At 38.4% G+C, this 22,891-nt stretch overlaps 1 protein-coding gene across 1 annotated transcript in view; it reads right to left on the bottom strand.

Annotated features, from left to right (window-relative positions):
* RPS1 (ribosomal protein S1) overlaps window positions 1-14,670 on the bottom strand; it is a 39,218-nt gene extending 24,548 nt beyond the window's left edge. The window contains exon 1 of the mRNA XM_089450024.1: window positions 14,225-14,670. Coding sequence (XP_089306150.1) covers window positions 14,225-14,572 — 348 coding nt within the window. The 5' untranslated portion in view covers window positions 14,573-14,670. The remainder of the gene's footprint in view (window positions 1-14,224) is intronic.
* Between the last annotated feature and the right edge of the window lie 8,221 nt (window positions 14,671-22,891).

The raw sequence follows: 22,891 nt of genomic DNA, 5'->3' as shown, positions 1-22,891 counted from the left end.
TTGAATGCACACAGGCTGGTGAAATGACAGTGAGAAAACCAAGAACTTTATACAGCATGCCTTACGCTTCTCCAGCCTCGGACTCGCTGGAATCCCGAGAACCCAATACGCCAAAGCCTGATTTATAGGCGTAGAGCTCGACGGAAAACTATATCTCTCAAGCACCAACCAGAGAACGAGTTCCCCAAACCATTGTCAATGGAATACTACACACATTCAACGGAACGGATACCATACGAACACATGGTCTTCGCAGAGCACGCAGCAGGCCACGACCATTATCAACGCAACATAGAAACTTAAGTAGCATACTACGGTCTTCACACAAAGTGTTTGCGCTCACATATATCTGCGTCCAGGTGAAAGAAAAACAGTTCTTCAACAGCACAACATCACATATATCACAGTCCACGGGTTCTCAAACCGTTGTGCGGTTCTGGCGCCCACGGGTTCTCAAACTGTTGTGCATACAATGGGTGTGAATCCGGGTTACGGGTGCTTGTTGCGTGCAGCGAATAACACAGTCATCAAAAAAGGCAGCGAATACCACAGTGAATACCACAGTCATCAAAATGCAGTCACCATTCTATTAAAAACGCAGTCACCGCATACATAAAGCCTTATCCATTTGAATTCAGAAAACCAGTGAACCTGGCTCTTTTTAAATGCAGCGACACACACCTGCATGCAATTTGAATAGCAGAGAGAAGAGAATCGATATCAATTTGAATTCATATTGGATGGCACCTGAAGTCATTCGTCAAACTGGACATGGCTTGTCTGCGGATATATGGAGTGTTGGTTGTACTGTTATTGAAATGGCAACAGGCAAACCTCCATGGAGCCAGCAATTTCAAGAGGTGGCTGCATTATTTCATATTGGAACAACAAAGTCACACCCACCAATTGCGTTCAAACGTATGAAACGTATGACTGTCAGATGAATGTCAGAGAATGTAGATGGAGCAGCGCATTCAGGCAAAAAATGCGCAGTCTCTCAGAGAAAACGAATGCGCAGTCAGGTCAGAGGCAGCGCAGAGAGGGGCAGCGAATCGACAGAGTATATGGGCAGAGCGCAGAGCGCAGGAGGTGCAGCAGAATAGAGCAGCGTTAGAATATTTCTTTAAATAGGGAAATGACAGACAAATTTTGAAAAGAATGCAGCTGACATGGTATAGCCTTCCTCCGACTAAAACATTCAACCAACGCTCAAAAAGACCAAGAGACTATGGTAATTTGTAGACTATTAAATCTGCAAATTCGCCAGAGAAACGCTCTATTCACCATAAAGAACCTGCCCTTTTTTCTTCCTTTTTTTTTAATAGAAGGTAAATGGTCGCAGAACAGTGTGCACAAAAATGACAGGTGCTTTTCTGCAAGACAATGTAATTGTGCAGGTAACGTTTCTTAGCACTGCTACAGAACTGGGCAGAGATTGCAGCTACAATTTAGCTGACAACATATTCATGAAATGTAAGACAGACATGCACAGAGATGCCACAAAATTAGTGGCTCATATTTGGGTAGGGCAGGAGTACGCCTGCTCTGATACCATGTTAAACACACATGGATAGTAAAACAGTGTGAAAGATAAATCAATGAGTTCCTTTTTTTTATTAACATAAGATACACATTTATAGTACAATAGGTGACTCTTGGGATTCAGATCCCAAGGTCTCTTGGACTGCTTTTGTCCATTCGAATTCCACACTAACCCTTTAGGATTAGGTGTCCAACAGTTAGGACCAAACCCCATTTAGATCAAGAGGTAACTAAAGGATATCTGGAAGCATTAGAAAAGTTGGTGCCTGACAGGGAGGAATGTGCAGCTGTGCGCCTTGAAATAGGCAGATACTTCAGTGGCACTGGTTTGTATGGTAACTTCCATGCAATGGACGACAAAGATAAATTTGATTCTCTCACATGGTGAGAAACATATGGCGGCCACGGACTTTTGCCAAAATTGGCAAAAAAAGTTCTTTCACAGGTTGTAAATTCTTCTTCTGTAGAGAGGTGTTGGAGCACCTACAGTTATATACATAATGTGAAAAGAAACAGACTCAACGAAAACCGAGCAGAAAGCTTGGTTTATGTGCACTACAACTTGAGGTTGTTGAGCCATTACTGTGATCGGGCTAATGAAGATCCCACATATAAAATTTGGGACAATCACCCTGAGGACGACAATTTGGAGGATGGCATTGTACATATTGAAGAACTAGAAGAGGAGCTTGTACGGGATGAAAATGAAGCAGCTGCAGCAGCCATGCCACCTCCACCTCCACCATCCAGTAGCAGTGCTCGAGGCCCGAGTCTTGTTCCATTGCTGTCGCCACCTCCATCGACACCCTCGCGTGGAGGTTCTAGTTCTGGTCGTCGGTCTGTGCGGGAGACTCCTAGAAGACCACCACGACCTGCTTATACTCCTGGAGACTCTCGTGGCAAGGGCCACTTGTAGATTTACAGTTTACTTGTCTTTTTTAGTTTCTATTAGACTTTAGTTTTCAAAACTGTTGAGTTTTGAGTCCTTGACTCTTGACTCTTGACTCTTTCATATCATTATGACATTATGATATTTTTTGTAAACATTATATCACTGTGACAATGAAAATTTGAAGTTTGAAGTTGGGCCTTGGCAATTATAACTCATTGGTAATGATTGTGAATTATGAATATGATGCTTTGTGAAAGACTAAAGTTGTTTCATTTCATCTCATTATTCATGTTTCATTTTATAAATTTTTAACATTTCATATCATGTTAACAGTTAGAAGTTAGGACTTAGAAATATCTTCGATATTACTTCTTGTAATGGTTAAACTTGGCTTACGAGTACAACTTTGGTGATCAATGATGATAAATGTTATTGAATTTTCAATTCTGAAAGCTTGAAGTTGAAACTTTAATATTGAATTTGATGAATCATGATTTATAAGACTCAATATGTTGCAGTTGTAATATGTATTTTACTAACTTGTGGACATGGTTGATGACGATTATAATTTCTAGATGATTGATGTGATATGGTTCAATGATCAATTTATGTTTTTTTTATGTTTTTTATGTCTATTTCATCATTCTACATGTTTTTGTTGACATATATGTATCAAAAATTAAAAAATATAAAAAATATATATATTTTTAAAAAATCGCTCCCGGATTCGCTCCCAAACCGGGAGCTTCTGAAAATGGTCGCTCCCGCTCCCGCTCCCCGCTCCCGCTCCCGCTCCCAAGTAACATTGCTTGGAGGCTTGTGGAGGAGCAGAGTTGGACACATCTCGTGGAGCATTCATGCATTAGAGCCTTGCTTGTTAGCAAACATCACCTTGGAGCTTGACATGTGTCTTCTAGAGTGGAGCACTTCACATGTGTGGACCTACTTGTTAGAGATAGGTTGCTTGTAAGGGTTTAGGCCCATTTTATACTGTTGGCCTCCCTGACGTCTTATATAATAGAGGAAGGAAAGAGTTCTTTCATTCATTATCCGGTCATAATCTTGAGTTAGAGACATAAGAAGAGTAGCAAACTTGCCCCTCTCGCTCTCTCCCTTTGTACTCTTCATCATATTATCCCATTTTGTCTTGGATTCGTAAGGTTCTTGGAGAAGTTCAATGCTTTTTTCAAGATAGGGCTTCATCCTAAGGAGGCAAACAAGCTAGGGTCTGTGATAAACTGTACAAGAGCTTGATTGAGGAGAAGAGGAGACATCAAAGACAAGGGAGATAGGATCATCAACTATTGTTGCTATCACCCAAGACCAAAGAGGGAGATTGAGAGCTATGTCCCTCCTCCAACTCAACAATCTCAATAAGTGCATCACCCTTCACATCTAAGGCCATATAGAAGAGGCATTTTCACATAAGAAGAAAGTACTAAATTGAAATTGTTGGAGGAAGTAAAAAGGAAGTTGTTGGATAAGAAGAAGTAGAGTGGAAATTGAAAAGCAGGGCTATTTGGTTGGTAGGAAAGGATGACAACACAAAATTCTTCAAAAATTATGCAAGACATAGAAAGAATATATATACTACATGGGAAAATGCAAGACATAGCAAGAATATATATATATATATATATATATATATATATTCTACATGGGAAAAAGGGAGGAAGAATGGAAGGTTAGAACTTTCTTGTAAATAGCCGATGGAGGAGTTAATCATTTCAAAGGTTAATTTCAAGAACCTCCTATCCAACATTGAAGAGATTCTAAAAGTGTTTTTTTTCGTTTAGAAGCTAAGAAATCAATCAAGGAACATAAAGCAGTCCTACATTCTTTCAAAAAAAGCAAAGAGTCCAAATCCAAGTGGATGGGCAGTAGAACCTTATCTGGGTTTCTATGACTTTTTCAAAAAGGAAATGTTAAGAGTAATAGAAGAATCCAAAGTTTTAGGGAAAGTATTCAACGCTCTAAATGCAAATCCATAGCTTCGACTCCAAAGAAATATGAACATTGAACCATGAACTTTTGATGATTACAATATAGGCTCTAATGCCTCCTTCCTTCTCCTATTGTGTCATATTTGTACATCCTTCAATCCTATCCCAAGTTGTTCTTAAGGGAGGATGTTAGGATATTCCAACACTTAACTATTTCCTATGTGTCGAAATATCCTAACATCCCCCCTTAAGAACAACTTGGGATAGGATTGAAGGATGTACAAATATGACACAGTAGGAGAAGGAAGGAAGCATTAGAGCCTATCCCTCCTTAGTGACAACTTCCTGAACTCCACCATAAATCGAAGTTTAGTAAACTTTGCCTCTGTGAGAGCCTTTGTAAAGATGTCTGCAACTTGATCATCTGTTGAACAATATTGCACTTCAAGAACATGGTCGTGAATGAGCTTTCTAATGAAGTGCATGTGCAATTCAATGTGTTTGTTGCGATGATGTTGGACTAGATTTTTGCATAGTTGAATGGCACTTTGATTATCACACCAAAGTATAGTCGGATGTTGCTACCAAAAGCCAAACTCCGACAGGATCTGACGAAGCCACAGGGCTTCCTTACTAGCTTCTACGACACCACGATACTCTGCTTCTGTTGAAGAAAGAGAAATGGCACTTTCTTTCTTGCAAGCCCATGTAATAGGTCCTGAACCAAGAGTGAACACATAACCTGCAGTAGACTTCTGATCTCAGGGTCACCAGCGCAATCAGAATTAATAAAACCAACCAATAGAGGAGATGCTTCTGCACTGTAATGAATCCCAAACTGAACTGTACCTCGAACATAACGAAGTATTCTTTTAGCTGCTTTCCAATGACTTTCATGTGGGTTTTGCATAAACCGAGCAATAAGGCCAACAGCAAAGGAAAGGTTAGGACGAGTATGGGTCAGATACAAAAGTTTTCCTACAAGTTGACGATATAAGGTAGCATCAACTTCAGGGGAAGTACAAGTGACTGAAAGTTTGGCTCCAGACTGAAAGGGAGAAGGGGCTAGCTTACAGTCTTCCATGTGAAAATGGCGTAGAAGATCACATGCATACTTGGACTGGGAAAGGGAAATACCTTCCTTGGATTACAAGACTTGAAGACCAAGAAAATAATGCAAGTGTCCTAAGTCTGTCATTTCAAACTTCTTTTTAAGGCTGGACTTCACATGGTTTATAAGGTTGGGATCATTACCAGTAAGGATAAGATCATCAACATAAAGAACAAGAATGATAAGCGACTTGCCCACTTTCTTGGTGTAGACAGTATTGTCATAATGACACCTAGAAAATCGAGTTTCTAAAAGAAAGCTATCCATTTTGGCATACCAAGCCCGAGGGGCTTGCTTGAGACCATAAAGGGATTTCCTAAGCCGACATACAAGGCTTGAGTCTGTTTGTATAAAGCCAGTAGGTTGTTCCATATAGATTTCTTCATGCAAGTCCCCATGCAAGAAGGCAGATTTAACATCCATCTAATGGACTTCCCATTTGAAAGAGGCAGCAAGGGAAAGAACAAGGGGGATAGAGTTCATTTTGGCAACAGGGGAGAAGGTTTCAGTATAGTCAAGGCCTTCAACTTGTGAAAAACCCTTAGCAACAAGACGAGCTTTATGTTTATCAACTTTTCCATCTGGTCCATACTTGGCTCTGTAAACCCATTTGCATCTAACAAGTTTTCGTCCCTTTGGAAGGGGAACAACATCCCATGTATCATTTGCCAATAATGAACAATATTCTTCATTCATAGCTGCGTCCCAATCTGGATGGTCTGAAGCTTCTACAAAGGTGTCAAGATCATAATTAGCTGAAGCTTGAGCTAGTAAAGAAGAGGCTCTATCGAACTGAGAACGTGTACATCATTGATCTATAGGATCACCGGCAAGAGCACCTGCTGCATCCCGAGTAGCATGGACCCATTTTGGAAGCTGAGGAGCTGAAGGAGGATCCTGAGAAGGTGGGGGAGGATTGTCATCCTCGTTGTCATCATCTGAAGAAGAAATATTTTTAGAAGTAGAAGGGATAGAGAGAGGTGGCACATCCGCTGAACTAGGCTCGTAGGCCAATATATTTTTAGCAAACTTTACATCTCTTCTAATGATAACATTTTTGGACTTAAGTGGAATAAGTCTGTATCCCTTGACATCTTTAGAATATCCAACAAAAATACATTTTTCACTCTTAGGTTCTAAAGCTTTATGTTTCTCATCTGGAATATGGGCCCATGCTTCACTTCCAAAAGCATGAAAGTGACTTACATCTGGTTTAATTGAGCTCCATGCTTCTTCTAGAGTGATATTCTTTAAAACCTTAGTAGGAGTGCGATTTATTATGTGATTTACACATTTAAGTCCTTTACATTGAAGCATACAATTAGCCATTTCCTTTAAGGTGTGGTTCTTCCTTTCAGCTACACCATTTTGTTGTGGAGTATATGGAACAGTATGTTGCATTTGAATTCCATTCTCAATGCAAAAGTCGATGAATTTGTTGTTAACATATTCTCCGCCATTATCAAATCTTAGCTTAAGAATTTGATGTCCAAATTGTTTTTCAACAAAGGCCTTAAAGGCCAAGAACATGTTAAATACTTCACTCTTGAGTTTTAAGAAGTATACCCAAGTGTGTTTGGAGAAATCATCAATGAAAGTTAAGAAATACTTGTAGCTAGAGAATGAAACAACTGGAAGTGGACCACATAAATCACTATGCACAAGCTGTAAAGGGGTTGAGGCGTGCCAAGTGGCACGTTTTCAAAACTATCCCGATGATATTTTCCGAGTACACATCCGAAACAAACACCATCTCTGCAAGATACCATTGGAAGACCTGTCACCATATTTTCTTTACATAGATTCTGAAGGGAGCGATAGTTTAAGTGACCAAATCGCTCATGCCAAAGTTTGCTCACTTCATCATTATGAGCAACAAATACCGAGGGAAGATTTGATGACCCAAAGTTGTTAAACTTATACAACCTTGTAGAATCATCAGCAATGCTAGTAGCTAAAATCTGTCTAGGATCTCTTAGGTCCTTAATTACAACATCGTGAGGTGAAAATTCAATGATTTTACCTTCACCTGAATGAGTTATCTGATATACAGATAGAAGGTTGCAGGATAAGGTTGGAACACATAATACATCATTGAATTGACCATTGTCTATATGAACAGTTCCAGTCCCTAAAACACTAAGAGATCTATCATTACCAACATATATATTTTTGGTGTTACAATCATTTAAAGAAGAAAACATGGCTTTGTTTTTGGCCATGTGATAAGAAGCTCTAGAATCAATGAGCCACTCATGAGAATGAAAAGAAGAAGATACATTTAGTGCATATCCAAACCGAGATGCTTAACAACCACATGCAGAAAGTGTTATTCCTGAAGATGAAGTTGAAGTTGTTGAGTGCTCCAAATGGATGTTATGTTTCTTCATTGCTGCTTCCAAGGCTTTTATCTTCTTAAATCATTTGGATTCTAAGTGGCCATCTCGATTACAAAAGAGGGAATGTCTATCAGTCTTCTTCCCTTTGTTTTTACTTGCCTTATCATTTGTTGAAATGATTTTTCATTTTGAGAATGAAATGGCTTACGACCTTTGTTTGGTTTAGGACCATTCTTTTTAGGATACGGCTTCTTAGGATTCTTTGAATTTGGTCGCTGCTGGGCGGCTAAGGCTTTCTTAGAAGAGTTTCCAAGATTAAGAAGACCAAGATGTAAGATTTTTTCTTGTTCTCTTATTAAAGAATCACAAAAGGCATCAAAGGAAGGGGACTTGTAGTCTTGTCCTTGAGAAATGAAGGCTTCTCTTGTAGAATGGAAGGTGGAAACAAACACAGAGTAAGCTGGTCCCAATTTAGTAAGAATGGAATAGATAAGGTTACCATCTTCTTTCTTAACCTTAACACCTTCCAAGAGAAGTCTAAGCGTCTTGAACTTGGACAAAAAATCTTCAATGGAAAAATAATTATTGGGGTCCAATGTAAACAACTCATTTTCAAGTTGATGGGCTCTAAGTTCATTTTTGATTCCAAAAACTTTAGTGATTTGTTTCATTGCTTCATTAGGAGTATCAAGTTCTGCGATATGGAATCTAAGGTCTGGAGAAATAGACATCCCTATCAACCCACGTGCTTGATCTTGCCTATTTTTCCATTTGGATGCCTTATCTTCATCTTTCGGTTTGGTTTCTTAGCCTGAGGCTATTCTATAAAGACCTTTACTTCTAAGTAAATCCACAATGTAGGACCACCATTGCAAGTGGTTGGTGCTGTCAAGAATAACTTGGCATGGAATTTGCATTTTAACAGAAACCGAAGCTATGGATGCTGAAACTAAGTGTTCCAATGGAAAGATCTCGAAAAATTAGGCTGATTAAAAAAAAAACAGCTCTGAAAACGGCTTCTGGATGAAGAAGTTATGGTTTTTTGAAGAAAAGTTGTTGAAGATGCCGACGAAGTGCGGGAATGTGCGGAAATGAATGATAATGTTATATTTAAAAAAAATCCGCCCCCTTTCCAAACTTAATCTAATTAGCTCAACAAAAAGAAAGACTTGAACTCAAGACCTCTATTCTCATAAAATAGCTTTGGACCAAGTGAGCTAAATTAAAAGGTTAATAATTTTTGGAAAAGAGGAAGGAGTTTTTTTTTTTTTTGGTCACTAAAGCTTTGGGGTGCATGCTTACTTGAGAAAGTTATTTTTTGCCTACAAAACAAAAAACACAAAACCCAACACGGACATACAAAAAAAAAACAAACCTTGCGGCTTGAAGTTAGCTTTAGCTGAAAACTAAATATTTTCCTCAATGTCTCTGATTTTCTGAGATCACACTAAGGCGCGGCGGAAAAGAGCATACGCATGAGAAAAATCCTTCTTTTCTGTTTCTGATTTGCCCATATCGCACAGAGTCGCGGGGCAAAGAGCATACGTAGAAATGAAAGGTATAGATCCGGTAATCAGAAAAACAAAGAGCTAAATAAACCGAAATAAAAAGAGAGAAAATAACTAAAAACTGCAAATAAACACCATATACCTCCAGATCTTAAAAATGACGTAGCTAGGGCTACCGGAAACCTTTTCGCGTCAAACGAAAGGGGTTCCTCACTAGAACAGATGCTCCTAACACAATAGAGCAGTCCTCTCGGCCTAAAAACAGTCAGTAACAGTAGATCTAGGAAACGACAGTTGGATGCAGTTCTACCGGCTTCAGATTTGGATCACCAATGGATCCGGCCCTCAAATAGCTCTGATACCATGTAGGAATTTACAGGGTAAATTCCTCAAACAGAACACCAAAGGACACCGCTCACAAACAGATCATAGATCAGTACCCCAGTATTGTTGACGTGGTTAAAACCCTCAAAGAGGGAAACAGTCCACAGCCTGAGCCAACGCGGCCACTTCAAGCAATTTATTAATAAAAGAATGAAAATTTACATAAGCTTCTCTCATGAACAGTTACCCTACAAATGACCCTCCATGCTCTTTAAATAGAGATCATGGACCAATCGAGTGTTAAGCCACGGATCAAGTGTCAGTAATACCGAGGAGAGATTGAACCGTCGGATCACTATGTAATATTCCTAATTAGCCCCAACTAATTGGAATATTCGATTTTGTAAAATTTTTGCCTTCTATAGTTATTTTGTAAATAAAAAAGTGAGAAAGGGGGATATAACTCACTTTTAGAATAAAAGTCACTTCCTAGTAGCACAACTTTGTGACTTAAAGGGAGAGCCAAGGGGGCCAAAAGGGGGACGCAGAAATGGAGCCCATGCAGACACATGGAGGGACTGCGCAGGAGGGGAGGAACACGTGGCAAAAGGGGAATCACGCAGGAGAAGGTGAGCATTGGGATTGAGAGAGGCAGAAGCTATAAAAGAGAGAGGAGCCCCCTCATTTTGATCATTCGGTTATGTGCATTTGTGATAGTCGTTTTGGCTTAGAGCACGCTAGCTGTTTATCTAGTCTGTAGCACTGTTTAGTGCATTGAGTGTCTCCGTTCAAAGATCTCACCCTTAGCCCCGGGGGACTTCGAGTGCCCGCTCAGGCAAGGTATTTCCGTTGGCATTTCAGCAGTTGTATCTTCAGCATTTCAGCAGTGGTTTTTATCAGTGTTCTGAAGGACTGCGCAGCACTGGGAGAGGGACGCAATTCTTTTGGGAGCAGTCTGGATTGAGGGTTTGTGGAGGATTTGAGTCGAGGGATTGAGCAAGAGATCAGCTCTTGCATATTAGAGGAGTTTGGCAGAGTTCTGGGCTAAGTTTCGGAGGGTTCTATTCAGTGGCAGCGCAGAGCAGTGAGGAACTGCGTAGAACCCCAAGGGGGTGATTTTCGAGGGTCAGCCATTCCAGGAAAGCTTTCTGGGTTTTTCTGGGTTTCTTGAGTAGAGTCTGATTCCAGAGTTTCAACTTTTTCTGAGGAGGGGAGCAGTCGCAAATCCTCGTTTGATTTCTAGCAGCAGTAGTTTTCCCAACAGCGTGGACGCAGATCAGAAAGGGGCCATTCCTTGCTATTCTGAGTGTATTTCTTCACTTGCCTTGTGCAAGTAGAGGTGCCATTTTTCTGATCACCTCCTGTACTCATTTTATTACTCAGTATAATAAAATGGCTTAGCATTCTCTCTACATTTCTTGTGTATCTGTTTATGGTTTATTTGATATATATAGTATCATTGTTACTTGTATCTATGTGAGCATTCTCGGCTAGTATACCACTTGTGTGTTTCTATTATACTCTTAGACAGAGTCTGGAAAGGGCCAGGTAGCCTCTGGATTTCGTCCTCTTTTTAGAGGCGACATATTTGGTAAATGGCCTCTCAGTCCATCTCTGGTTGGAGTTTGCTTGTGTTTGGGGTATATTCCTGATATGGGATATTACACACTACATATCGTGACCGTCAGATTGTAAGTTACAAAAGTACATAGGAAAAAAACACACTTTACCTAACTCTATACTAGACCAAGTTATACTTAACTATTTCCTATGTGTCGGAATATCCTAACATATAATCCCATCTCTCTACAAAATTCGATGTACAAAATAATAACATAGATACTGGCGAACAAACTTAGTGGTGTTTTCTTTAAATTCATTTTGGAAGAGTAGTTTGGTTTTCTATTCAATGGGCAAATTTAGAAGGCAATGGGAGCAGCACAGGAAGTTTCCATACAATTAAAGTTAAAAAATAGAATGCAATGGTGATGAAATTAGACTTGGCAATGCTTATGACAAAGTGAACAAGCTATATCTCATATTAATATTGATTCAAATACGGATGAGAGTTTTGAGTGGATAACTGGGTAATGGGATATCTATCCTCAGATACATTTATAGTTTTAACTTTTAATAAATGGTTCACCTTCCAAGTTTTTCTATGCTACAAGCGGTCTAAGGCAGGGGTGCATGACATCCCCCTCCTTTCTTTTCTCACTGGATGCTGAAAGGTTAAGTAGGATGGTAACAACTTGCAAAAGGGAACATTCTATCAAGGGCATCACAATGGGGAATTCCTTAACTTTGTCTTACTTATTATTTATAGATGATGTCATTTGGTTTGAAATCAGATCAATAACCAAAGCTGTAAAGTATATGGAAATTCCCGATCTATATTGCAAAGCTATGGAAAGCAGAAGAAATTTATAGATCGATATTGTAATGGTGCAAGGATGCGGGCGAATATCCACAAGTGCTATATTTTATTTAATGAACTAGAAAGACAGTGAGCTGATATAATGTCCTTTACCTTGGTGCCTTTTCCAAATGGGCTAAAATAGCTCGAGTTTTACCTAAAACCTAATGGATACAGATTTAAAGATTGGCATCGGCTTTATAGAAAAACTAAAGAGAGGGTGACAAAGTGGTTATACACATGGTTATCCAGGGATGGAAGGTTGACTTTGTGAAATCCGTGTTGGATGCAATTCTTGTGTTCACTTTCAGGGTTACTCCAAAAGTGTTCACATTGTGCTTGGGGTACTTCATAAAATTTGACTTACGTGGTGTATGTTTAGCCCTTGGATGGTCTGAGAAGGATAAGAACATGAGAGATAGTCTTGATCAATTTGCGTAGTTGAGATAGTTTGCTTAGAAAATGCTTGACCTCAAATGGTTGTTGGCCTGGTGTTCTTCTTTTAGGCATTGGAGCTCTTTTAGCAATGTAGTGGACACACTTCAATAGGGCCCCATCACAACCTAGTTGGCATGTTGCAGCTTGGATTCCTATTCAGAGGATTGGAGATGGCCCAAGGACACCTAGAACTTCAACAATATTTTTGCAAGGAAAGCTAACCCAATGGAGTATATTGCTTAGGAAGACCAATGAAGGCCACGGAGGGATGTGAGAAGAGTGTGCACTAACCTTGTATTCACTCTTATTATGAGATGTGAGTTTGCACTAACCTTGTATTCACTCTTGTAATGAGATGTGAGAAGAGTGTGCACTAACCTTTCTCTCCCTCTCTCTCTATAGTCTTTACATGCGCTTGATCTTTCTTGAATCACTGGGGTTTCTTGGTCTTTTTGGAGTATCTTGCAATAACTTGGAGGTTTGGGGTTAGGGTTTATCCCTTGGAGATTGGAGATTAAGGTTTTGTGATAAAACCCTTGGGTGAAATTGTGAAGAAAAAGAGGACAGGACGTCTTGCCTTGGAGGCTGTATTGGAGTGATTCTTAGTACTTACATATTGGATCTTTTTGGTTCCTAGGGTTTTGTTGATTTGCCCTAGGTAGGATTTGGAGAGCTGGGAGAATTTGTACTAGCCTTGAGAGAAGACTACGGTATATGCATGTACTTCATCTTGAGCATATTAATGAAGTTTCCAGCTGTCCAAAACTTGTGCAATTTCCAGATTTGACTTTCAGCTATGTGTATTCTTTATGCATTGTTATTTGCAGCCATATATGACTTGCTGATTTGACATTGAGTAAAAAGACAACTGCTGAGTGATTTAACATCTAAGTGAATAATATAAAAGGCTGATTTTACTACTGTGTTGTTGCCGTTGTATTCATGTTATTACTGCTATAAGAGAGTAATTTCAGATCTGGTTATTAGCTGATAAGTTGCCCTAAAAGGGCTGAAACTTATCCGCTTGGTTTGTATCTTTTCTCCTTGAATTACCATGGAGTTATGGGCTGTTTGGAAGTCAAACATTGTACTCTTTTCACTGTTGTTTTCTACCTTGTTTTATAGTAGCCCTAGAGCTAAAAATTCAAAGGTCTGAGATTTGAGAAACTTTCAGGTTGATAGGGAAATTTCTCTGATTCAGAACTTCTGTGATTCATCTTGTATTCGAGATTGTTTTTTCGAATTAATCACATTATGATTTTTTTCGAACCAACTACGGTAGTTCATCCTCAGAAAATCTATGTTTTACATTGAATTTTGAATTCCAAAGAATTTCCGCATATTGTTTTTTGGTTATCCTTTCCTCACATTCCAAAAGGGATTTTGAAAAAAAAGGACACAGATGCTTCAGTTTCCAGCGGACAGGAAAAGGAAGGTATTCTCCTGGTCAAGTGGAAAATATATATATATATATCTGATATTTTAAAAAGAAATCGAAATATGCATACACTCTGGAGGATAAAGTCTTCCTGCTTTTTCCAGAACCGAAAGACCAAAACACCTGCCTTAAAAAGTCTGCTTCTATAGTCATCCACTTGACCAGGCGAATTCCCAAACACCCAAATAAAAGATTTGCCATAACAGTGCACAGTGAAACTATTTGATGATTGTAATTAGGTTTTAAAAAGTGTCTAGAGTTTAGGTTTAAAACCATAGAACCAATTTCGCAGTCGACGCCGTCGTTCTTAGTGAGAGATTCGGAAAATTGCTCGATATCAAAGGGGACTCCTTCCATGGGATTCTCTCGTATTTTCCTCAATCTCTCTTCGATTTCCTCCATAAGAGACTCCCTCTCTCGCGTCTTTGCATTCGAAATCGCCACTGCGCACACAACGCCTCTGCTCTTGTTCCTCTTCTGGTTCTTCCCGCGAGGCTGAGACAGTGACCGATACTGTGACTGCCATTGCCTCGGCCTTGAGCAGCATTTATTGCTACTGCGAGAGCATGTGAAGAAGGTTCCTGAAAGGGTTAATTGCTGGGCTACTGCTGCCATGATCATAACACAATCAGCAGCAGAGAGCGTGTGAAGTGAGAATGAGGGGAGGAGCGTGGAGTCTACTAGGTGGGTTCTGGATATGAGGCTGAAAATACCACCAAGCATATCTTATGGTGTCAATAATTTGTAAGCCAGTTAATCCTCGTGACATTTTCTATCTGGTCAAATCAAGGCCACTCAATTCAATGACATATTTTTTAATTTTTGAAAAATCGGTGTGCATATAATCTCGTGAAGGTTAGTTTGTTTGTATTATTTTTCCACGGTAATTTGCTTGTATATATCCTTGTTAAGTGTTTTTCTTCCAATTTGGTCTGTACATGGAAAATTCAAGTGGATATTGATGAACTCATTTGATTTGTTGAGCTACATACATTTAAAGAAAATTTAAGATATAAAATTTATGAATTTTATCGAAATATTAAATTAAATATAATTTAAAAAGTTATATTTATGAAAAGGGAAATGAATTTTTAAATAAATTATTATGATAAAATTGGTTGTTACACATGGGAAAATTGTTTGTTATATATGGGATGTAAAGTAGACTGTGAAAGAGTGTTTTGTTTAGGCACTCTGTGGTGAAAAGGTTACTGATTCAAAACTTGGTAAGTACAAATCAAATTATGAGTATCATAGTTTCTCCAGCCACAAAGAGTAACCTGGTAGGTATAAATCAAATTATGAGTATCATGGTTTCTCCAGCCACAAGTTACTCATGCCAATTTGCAAACAAACCAATAAACAAAAATACTTCGCTATTTAAATAATAATAATAATTTCTTTTTTATTTTCATTTTAAAGTATATTTCTCATGTTTTAAAAAATAATGAGTGCTAATAAGTTTTTACATTCAAAGTTGATGTTTTTGTTGACTTTTTCTTTTTTAATATGGAGTGTTTCATGAAGAACTTCAATGCTAACATTAAGCGAATAGCTTCATCCCTCAATCTTATGAATTGGACAAGATGTTTGCTATAATTTTGCCTTCATAGGCAACGTGCATAGCTAAGCAATGTGCCCTCCTAAGCCTTAAGATATCCATAGGCAACAATATTGTTTGTGGTGATGGCTATTGTTTGTGGTGATGGATTTATAAATTTCAAATTTTAATTGCAACCTTCATTATCAAGCACTTTAACTTTTGCAACTCCTCTAGTCAAAATTTTGAAGAGCAAAAGAAAAGAAAATGTATGAAGCAATTTTCTTCTCCTTTCATGTTTAAGTCTCTTTGAGGCCACTATCTCAACTCTCAATCTTACTGGCCAAGAACATTCATTTTCATGCTTAAAAGATATAAAATCATAGCATGAGTTTAAATTTTATGGGGAAAAAAATCATTACAAATTCATATTAACATTGTTTCTAAGAAAAATGTCACTTAACTCACATTAGGGAAAACTAAATAACATATAAGCAAGTGTAATATGTAGCATTGCTGCTTAGTACCTGTTTCTTATGCAAAAATTAATTGATAGCAGAATTTATTGTTAATTATTAAAACTTGTGATTTGCAAGGTTCCATTTTGTAGGCGACATTATAATAGTTTAGATCTTCTTCAACTTTTGAATTTAGGCTTCTACTTCAGAATATTAAAACAAATTTTCAAAATATGAAAACAAATAGAATTGTTAAAGCTTTTAAGTAGGAAGACTTTTAAAGTTGAATTCACAAAGTTAATATTCAAAAGTGTTTACTTAAAACAATGAAATTTCCATTTTGTATTAAAATCAGTGATGACAAAAAAATTCACAACAAGTGGCGTCAATTGGCTTTTGTTTGCTCTCTATATTCTTAAATAACTAATGCATCTACAAATGCTTATAAGTATTTATCTTGCATTATTTGACAACTTGATATTTCAAGGCCTTATATCACTCCTACACAAGTTGCCCATAAAATTAAGCTAGCTATTAAAAGTAGGTAAAAATGTTTGAAAGAAAAACATTTAATATCATAAAATCAAGCTAGCTATTAAAGGTAGGTAAAAATGTTTGAAAGAAAAACATTATATAATATTAAAGGAACACAAAATTAATTATAAAAATGCATGTTGACTTTGGGGCATACCAAAGCGCTGTAAATATTTATAATGGGGGGACATTGTTTTTTCTTGTCAATACATTATATTATTTTGAAATATGTTGTTAGTAAATGAATAGTTAAGTTTACAATAAAAAAATATTTATATGTATTTGGAGACTTTAAGTTATTAATAGATTAGATTGGAAATAAATGTAAAATTGAGACTATAATATCAGTTCTAATTAGAAATCAATTTATAAAGGTAAAAAGCAATTCCCATGTTTTTTCACACACACACATACACACATATATATATATCAACTCAAATGTTGAACATCAATCTAAAGAAGTTGTATTAATATAAGAAGGGACTCAAATGCAACAACGGTTTAGAGGAAGAACTTAGATTGTATTTTCAAAAATATCTCTATATTGATATAAGAAGTGATAGAATATCATAAATGTGTTTGTTGAATTTTTTTGTAGTTGTTGCAATAGTATTGGAGTCCTAGTAGTAAGGCTTAAAAGAGATTTTGTTAAAGATTTCTCATTATAATTTAGAAATATTTTATTTAAGTAGTGACATAATAATTTTAGATGTTTTTCTTATATTAAGTAGATTATATATGTCAATATTATATATAAAGGTGAATCTATATATAAAGTGATTTCACATTTAAAATATCAAAAATATTTATATTAAACCACTAAGAAAAACTATAAAATAACAAGACTAATATGAAGCATTGTTGCTTAGTACCTCTCTCTTATGCAAAAAGTAATTGATAGTAAAAGTATAAAAATTCTCCCCATGCATAAAGATCTTAAATTTTTTTAATTATTAAAACTTATGATTTGCATAATTCCATTTTGTAAGCGACGTTATAATAGTTTAGATATTTTTCAACTTTTTAATTTAGGTTTCTACTTTAGAATATTAAAAAAAAAAATCAAAATATTAAAACAAATAAAATTGTTAAAATTTTGAAGTATTTTTATAGTTTAATTCACAAAGTTAAGATTAAGTAAGTGTTTAGTTAAAACAATGAAATTTCTATTTTGCATTAAAATCATTTATAACAAAAATTTACACAACAAATAGCATCAATTGACTTTTGTTTGTTGTCTATATTCTTAAATAACTAATGCATCTACAAATGTTTATAAGTTTTTACCTTGCATTATTTGACAACTTGATATTTCAAGACCTTATATGACTCCTACACTAGTTGCCCATAAAATCAAGCTAGTTATTAAAGGTAGATAATAATGTTTGAAATAAAACATTATATAATATTAAAGGAACACATAATTAATTATGAAAAGACATGTTGACTTAGGGGCATACCAAAGAGCTATAAAGATTTATAAGGGATGGGACATTGTTTTTTCCTATCAATACATTATATTATTTTGAAATATGTCGTTAGTAAATGAATAGTTAAGTTTTAGCCATTTTATTTTTTGTGAAAAAAGCAATAGAAAAGTACTTAAAAGTAATGTGAGACTTTAAGTTATTAATAGATTAGATAGGCAATAAATGTAAAATTAAGATCCAATTAGAAATCAATTTATAAAGGTAAAAAGCAATTTCGATATATATATATATATATATATAATTCTCAAATGTTGATCATCTATCTAAAGGAGTTGTATTAATGTAGGAAGGGACTCAAATGCAGCAAGAGTTTAGAGGAAGAACTTAGATTTCATTTTCAAAAATATTTTTAAATGGCTACAAGAAGCGATAGAAAATCACAAATGTGTTTGTTGGATTTTTTGTAGTTGTTGCAATAGTATTGGAGTCCTAGTAGTAAGGCTTAAAAGAGATTTTGTAGATTTCTCATTATAACTTAAGAATATTTTATTTAAGTAGTAACATAATAATTTTAGATTATAAATAAAGTAATTGGCAAAAACACGCGCGCTCTGATCTGCGAGCTTCCGTCTAGGTCAGCGATCGCTGCCAGGACTGCCCGCCGCCATGGGTGCACCAGGGGGTGCGGAGCCCTCTCCCACCCCTCCATCATCATCAGCAGAAGCCTTCCGTAGCCTGCTATCGCAGAAGGGGAAAAAACGACCACATCCCGAAGTCCCGAAGTTCATCAAAAAGCTGGATGAAATCCCAGAAATTGCTTTGCCGGAAGATCAACCGATCAAAATCGCCCTTGCCTTGGCTGACAGAGGTTTAGTGGGGCAATTTATGGGTCGTTGGCCAACAACAAAATCGACTGATGAATGGGTTCAACGAAACTGGAGGCCCCTGCTGCCCAACAATGTGATCTGTTATGCGGTCGGTAGAGGTTTTTTCATCTTCGAATTCACTACCAAGGAAGACCGAGATCTGGTGTTCAGAAATGGTCCATATTTCATGGGAAACCATGGTCTCTTTCTGAATAAATGGACCCCCGACTTCGACCCTTCAGTCGATGTCCCAAAGGAGGTCCCTGTTTGGGTTCAACTACCCAACCTGCCAATACACTGCTGGAGCTTCCAATCCCTGCAAAAGATAGGAAACGGACTGGGCAGATTCATCGACAAAGCTGATAACAAGGGCCAATACACCTGCGCCAGAATCTGCGTGGAAGTTGACTTGGAAGCTGGTCTGCCGGAAGCCATCAAACTTACAGTTGGAGATTGGCACCACTTCCAGAAGCTGGACTACGAGCAACTGCCTTTTAAGTGCAGAATCTGCCATGAGCACGGTCACTTTCAACGAAACTGCCCCAAAGCACCATCAGGGGACAAAGTGGAAGAAGAAGGATGGAAAGAAATAAAAAAGGGCAAGGTAGTCTCAAAGCCAAACGAGCAGAAGAAAACAAGACCAAGGGGCAATCCCCAGACCAATGATAAGACCAAACCAATCTCAAATGAAGGCCCCTCCTCAGGGGAAAAGGTGGATGCCTCAGAGAACCATGAAGAAACTGAAGATCAATCGAAGAAAGGGAAAGAAACCGAAGAAGAAACAAATGTCCCCCTAACAGAGGTAGATAAAGGGGGAAACGTAGGCAACGACGAGCACATTAGTCTTGCATCTGACTCAGGGGAAGAATCAGAAGAAAGAGACTCTGAATCAGACAGGTCACAAATTTCTCCTATCAAATCGACCAGGGGTCGGAAATCCAAGAAGAAACAGAGATAGGAGAAAACTTATCTGGATGTTCTCCAAGGCTCCCAGAAAACTCTCAAAGGAATGATGAACACCAGATCCATGTGCAAGCACAACAGGGCTCCAAAAGGAGCCACTCCTTCCCAACCCAGTAAATAATGAAATACGTCTCCTGGAATTGCAGAGGATTAGGTAGCAGGCTGAAAGAAGATGCCCTGAAAGACATTGTGAGGTTGCATTTGCCTGAAATCCTTCTCATCCAGGAGACAAAGCTGGAGGACACTCTCCTCCTCCATTCCAGCAAAACATTCTGGCGCAAAGGCCCTGGTAGAGCTGTCAGTGCTAGAGGCGCCTCTGGTGGGATTGCCTCCTTCTGGGACAGCTCCAAATATGACTTGATTCAAGAAGAAAGTTGCCAGCACTGGATTTTCACTCAGCTCCTCCACAAAGACTCTGGTCAACAAGTAAGTATGTTCAACCTTTATGCTCCGGTCTCTCCAGCGGAGAAAAAAATTTGCTGGGACTCGCTCCAGTCTTTTCTTTTATTGCACAATCCAGAAAACATCATTATTGCAGGGGATCTGAACGTTACTCTAGCCGCTGAAGAGAAAAAAGGTGGTTCTCCTGTAAGGGATCCAGCTAGAGAATGGGTAGAAGATATAATGATTGGCTGGGATCTGGAGGATATCAAACCATCAGCTGGGAAATACACTTGGTCTAACAAAAGATTAGGTCCCAGCCATATAGTTGCTCGTTTGGACAGATTCCTCGTCCAAGCCTCCTTTCTTACTAGTGGTCTAATGGCCTCATCCAAAATTCTTCCTAACTGCACTTCCGATCATAAACCCATTAGTCTCGAGCTCTCCATGGATGGTTTTATTGGCCCCATTCGCTTTAGATTTAGCCCTTTGTGGATTCAGCAAGAGGGTTTCAATGAGGTGGTTTCTGAAGTCTGGAACCGAAAAATCTCGGGATCCCCTTTCTTTGTGTGGGAAGAAAAGTTGCGGGCTCTTAAGAGAAGGCTCAAGGAGTGGGCTAAAACTCTGAAAACACCAGCTGCCAAGAGAAAAGAGTCTTTAGAAAACCTTGCTGCCCTCCAATCATCAATGGAGGATTCTGCTATTACCCAAAGTCTGCTCCAAAAAGAAGTTGAGTTGCAAAAAACCCTCCATAAAGCTAGTAGGGACGCAGAGGAGTATTGGAGACAAAAATCCAGAAACTTATGGTTACAGGCCGGCGACAAAAATACTAGTTTTTTCCACAAGCATGCCGAAGCTCGCAAGCAATTCAAAAATGTATCAGAAATCCGCTCCCAAGATGCAGTGGTTAAAGATTTTGAAGGCATCAAGAGAGCAGCCTTCTCTTTTTTCAAAGATCTTTATTCAGCACCTGCTGACCCACCTATAGATCCCCATGCCTATCCGTATAATCTAATCCCCTTCTGTGTGCAAGACTCTGTCAATAATATGCTGACTGCACCGATCAGCATGGATGAGCTCAAGAAAGCCTTGGATTGCATGGAACCGGATAAGGCGCCAGGGCCTGATGGGTTCACTGCTAGGTTCCTTCAGTCTTGCTGGTCAACTATCAATAAAGACCTCCTGAGAATGGTTAGGAAGTCCCAATATTGCTCAAAGATAGGAGGCAGTACCAATTCAGCCTTCCTTGCATTGCTACCGAAAGAGAAAGGAGCTTCAGATTTTAGTAGATTTCGTCCCATTTCGCTGTGTAATACTAGCTATAAACTGATTACCAAAATAATATCCATTAGACTCGAGAATATTCTGCCGGACATCATATCGGAGAATCAAGGAGGCTTCATCAAAGGGAGAAAGATACTGGATAATATTGTGCTAGTTCAAGAGGTTGTTCATTCAAGTGGCCAGAGAAAAGAGAAAGGAATGGTAATAAAACTCGATTTGGAAAATGCCTTTGACAGGGTGAGGCATGACTTCCTGTTCACTGTTATGACGAAAATGGACTTCTCAATAACCTTCATAAATTGGGTGACAGCCTGCATTGCCTCTCCTTGGATTGCACCGTTGGTAAATGGTCGTTCTACTGAATTTTTTAAAGCATCTAGGGGATTAAGACAAGGTTGTCCGTTGTCCCCTCTCCTCTATGCTATCCAAGCCTCGGTGTTTAGTTTCCAGCTAGACTTTTGTCAGCAAGTCCAAACTCTGCCAGGCCTCAGAATGGTGCACAATGTTAAAGACATAAACCATGCCCAATTTGCCGACGATACTCTGCTCCTTGGTGGAGCGAGCATTAATTCGGCCAGATCTTTTAAAAAGGAACTGGACATTTATAAGGAGGCCTCCGGCAGCAAGATAAACTATTCAAAAAGCACAATCTATGGCTGGAACTGCTCGGTCAAAGATCTGGCTGACATAGCTAGGCTCCTTGAGATGAAAGTCTGTCAGACCTGGGAGTCATTCAAATATCTTGGGATACCAATCTTCAAATCCACTCCTAAAGTTGCCCACTGGATGCCCCTCTTAGACAAGCTTAAGCTCAGAATACAAGCCTGGGGAACCTCCTGGCTGAACACTGCTGGGAAAATAATTCTTATAAAATATGTTCTAATAAGCATGCCTCTTTTTCAGCACTCCATTCTTCTTGCCCCCAAAACCTTTCTCAGTAAAATGGATGGTATGCTGAGGAGATTCCTTTGGGAAGGGGGGAAAAATAATGAAAGAAGACTTCATTTAGTTAATTGGGATACCATTAAGAGGCCAATCCTGGAAGGAGGTCTGCAAATGAGAGATTTGGCTGCACAAAATCTCGCTCTAGGCTCTAAAATCCTGTGGAATATTGTGGCTGGGAAAATAAGCTGGAGCAAGAAAGTCCTGTGGAAGAAATATTTTCAAGGTCAGCGTTTGAGATGTTTGGATCATCCGCCAAAAACCACCAAAGGTTCCCCAATTTTCAAGCTTTGTATCGCTGCTCTGGAGCATTTCAGTCCCAATCTCTACTGGATCCCAGGTAATGGGAAAAAAATCAGAATTTGGGAAGACCAGATTCTAGGAGATCAGCCTTTGAACCATATAGAAGGCCTTGCAAATATTAAATTATGGCTACAGTCCAACAATATGGAAACCCTTTGGGACATATCCACCTGGACGGAGGACTCTGGTAGACGGTGGGACAGCTGGAATCTGGGAGAGGTTCCACATCGTCTGCAAAC

This window comes from Pinus tabuliformis, chromosome X, assembly GCF_031772625.1.
Source record: "Pinus tabuliformis cultivar Carrire ecotype Pingquan chromosome X, CPIR1, whole genome shotgun sequence".
Lineage (NCBI taxonomy): Eukaryota > Viridiplantae > Streptophyta > Pinopsida > Pinales > Pinaceae > Pinus > Pinus tabuliformis.
This window is presented reverse-complemented; position numbering and strand designations above follow the sequence as displayed.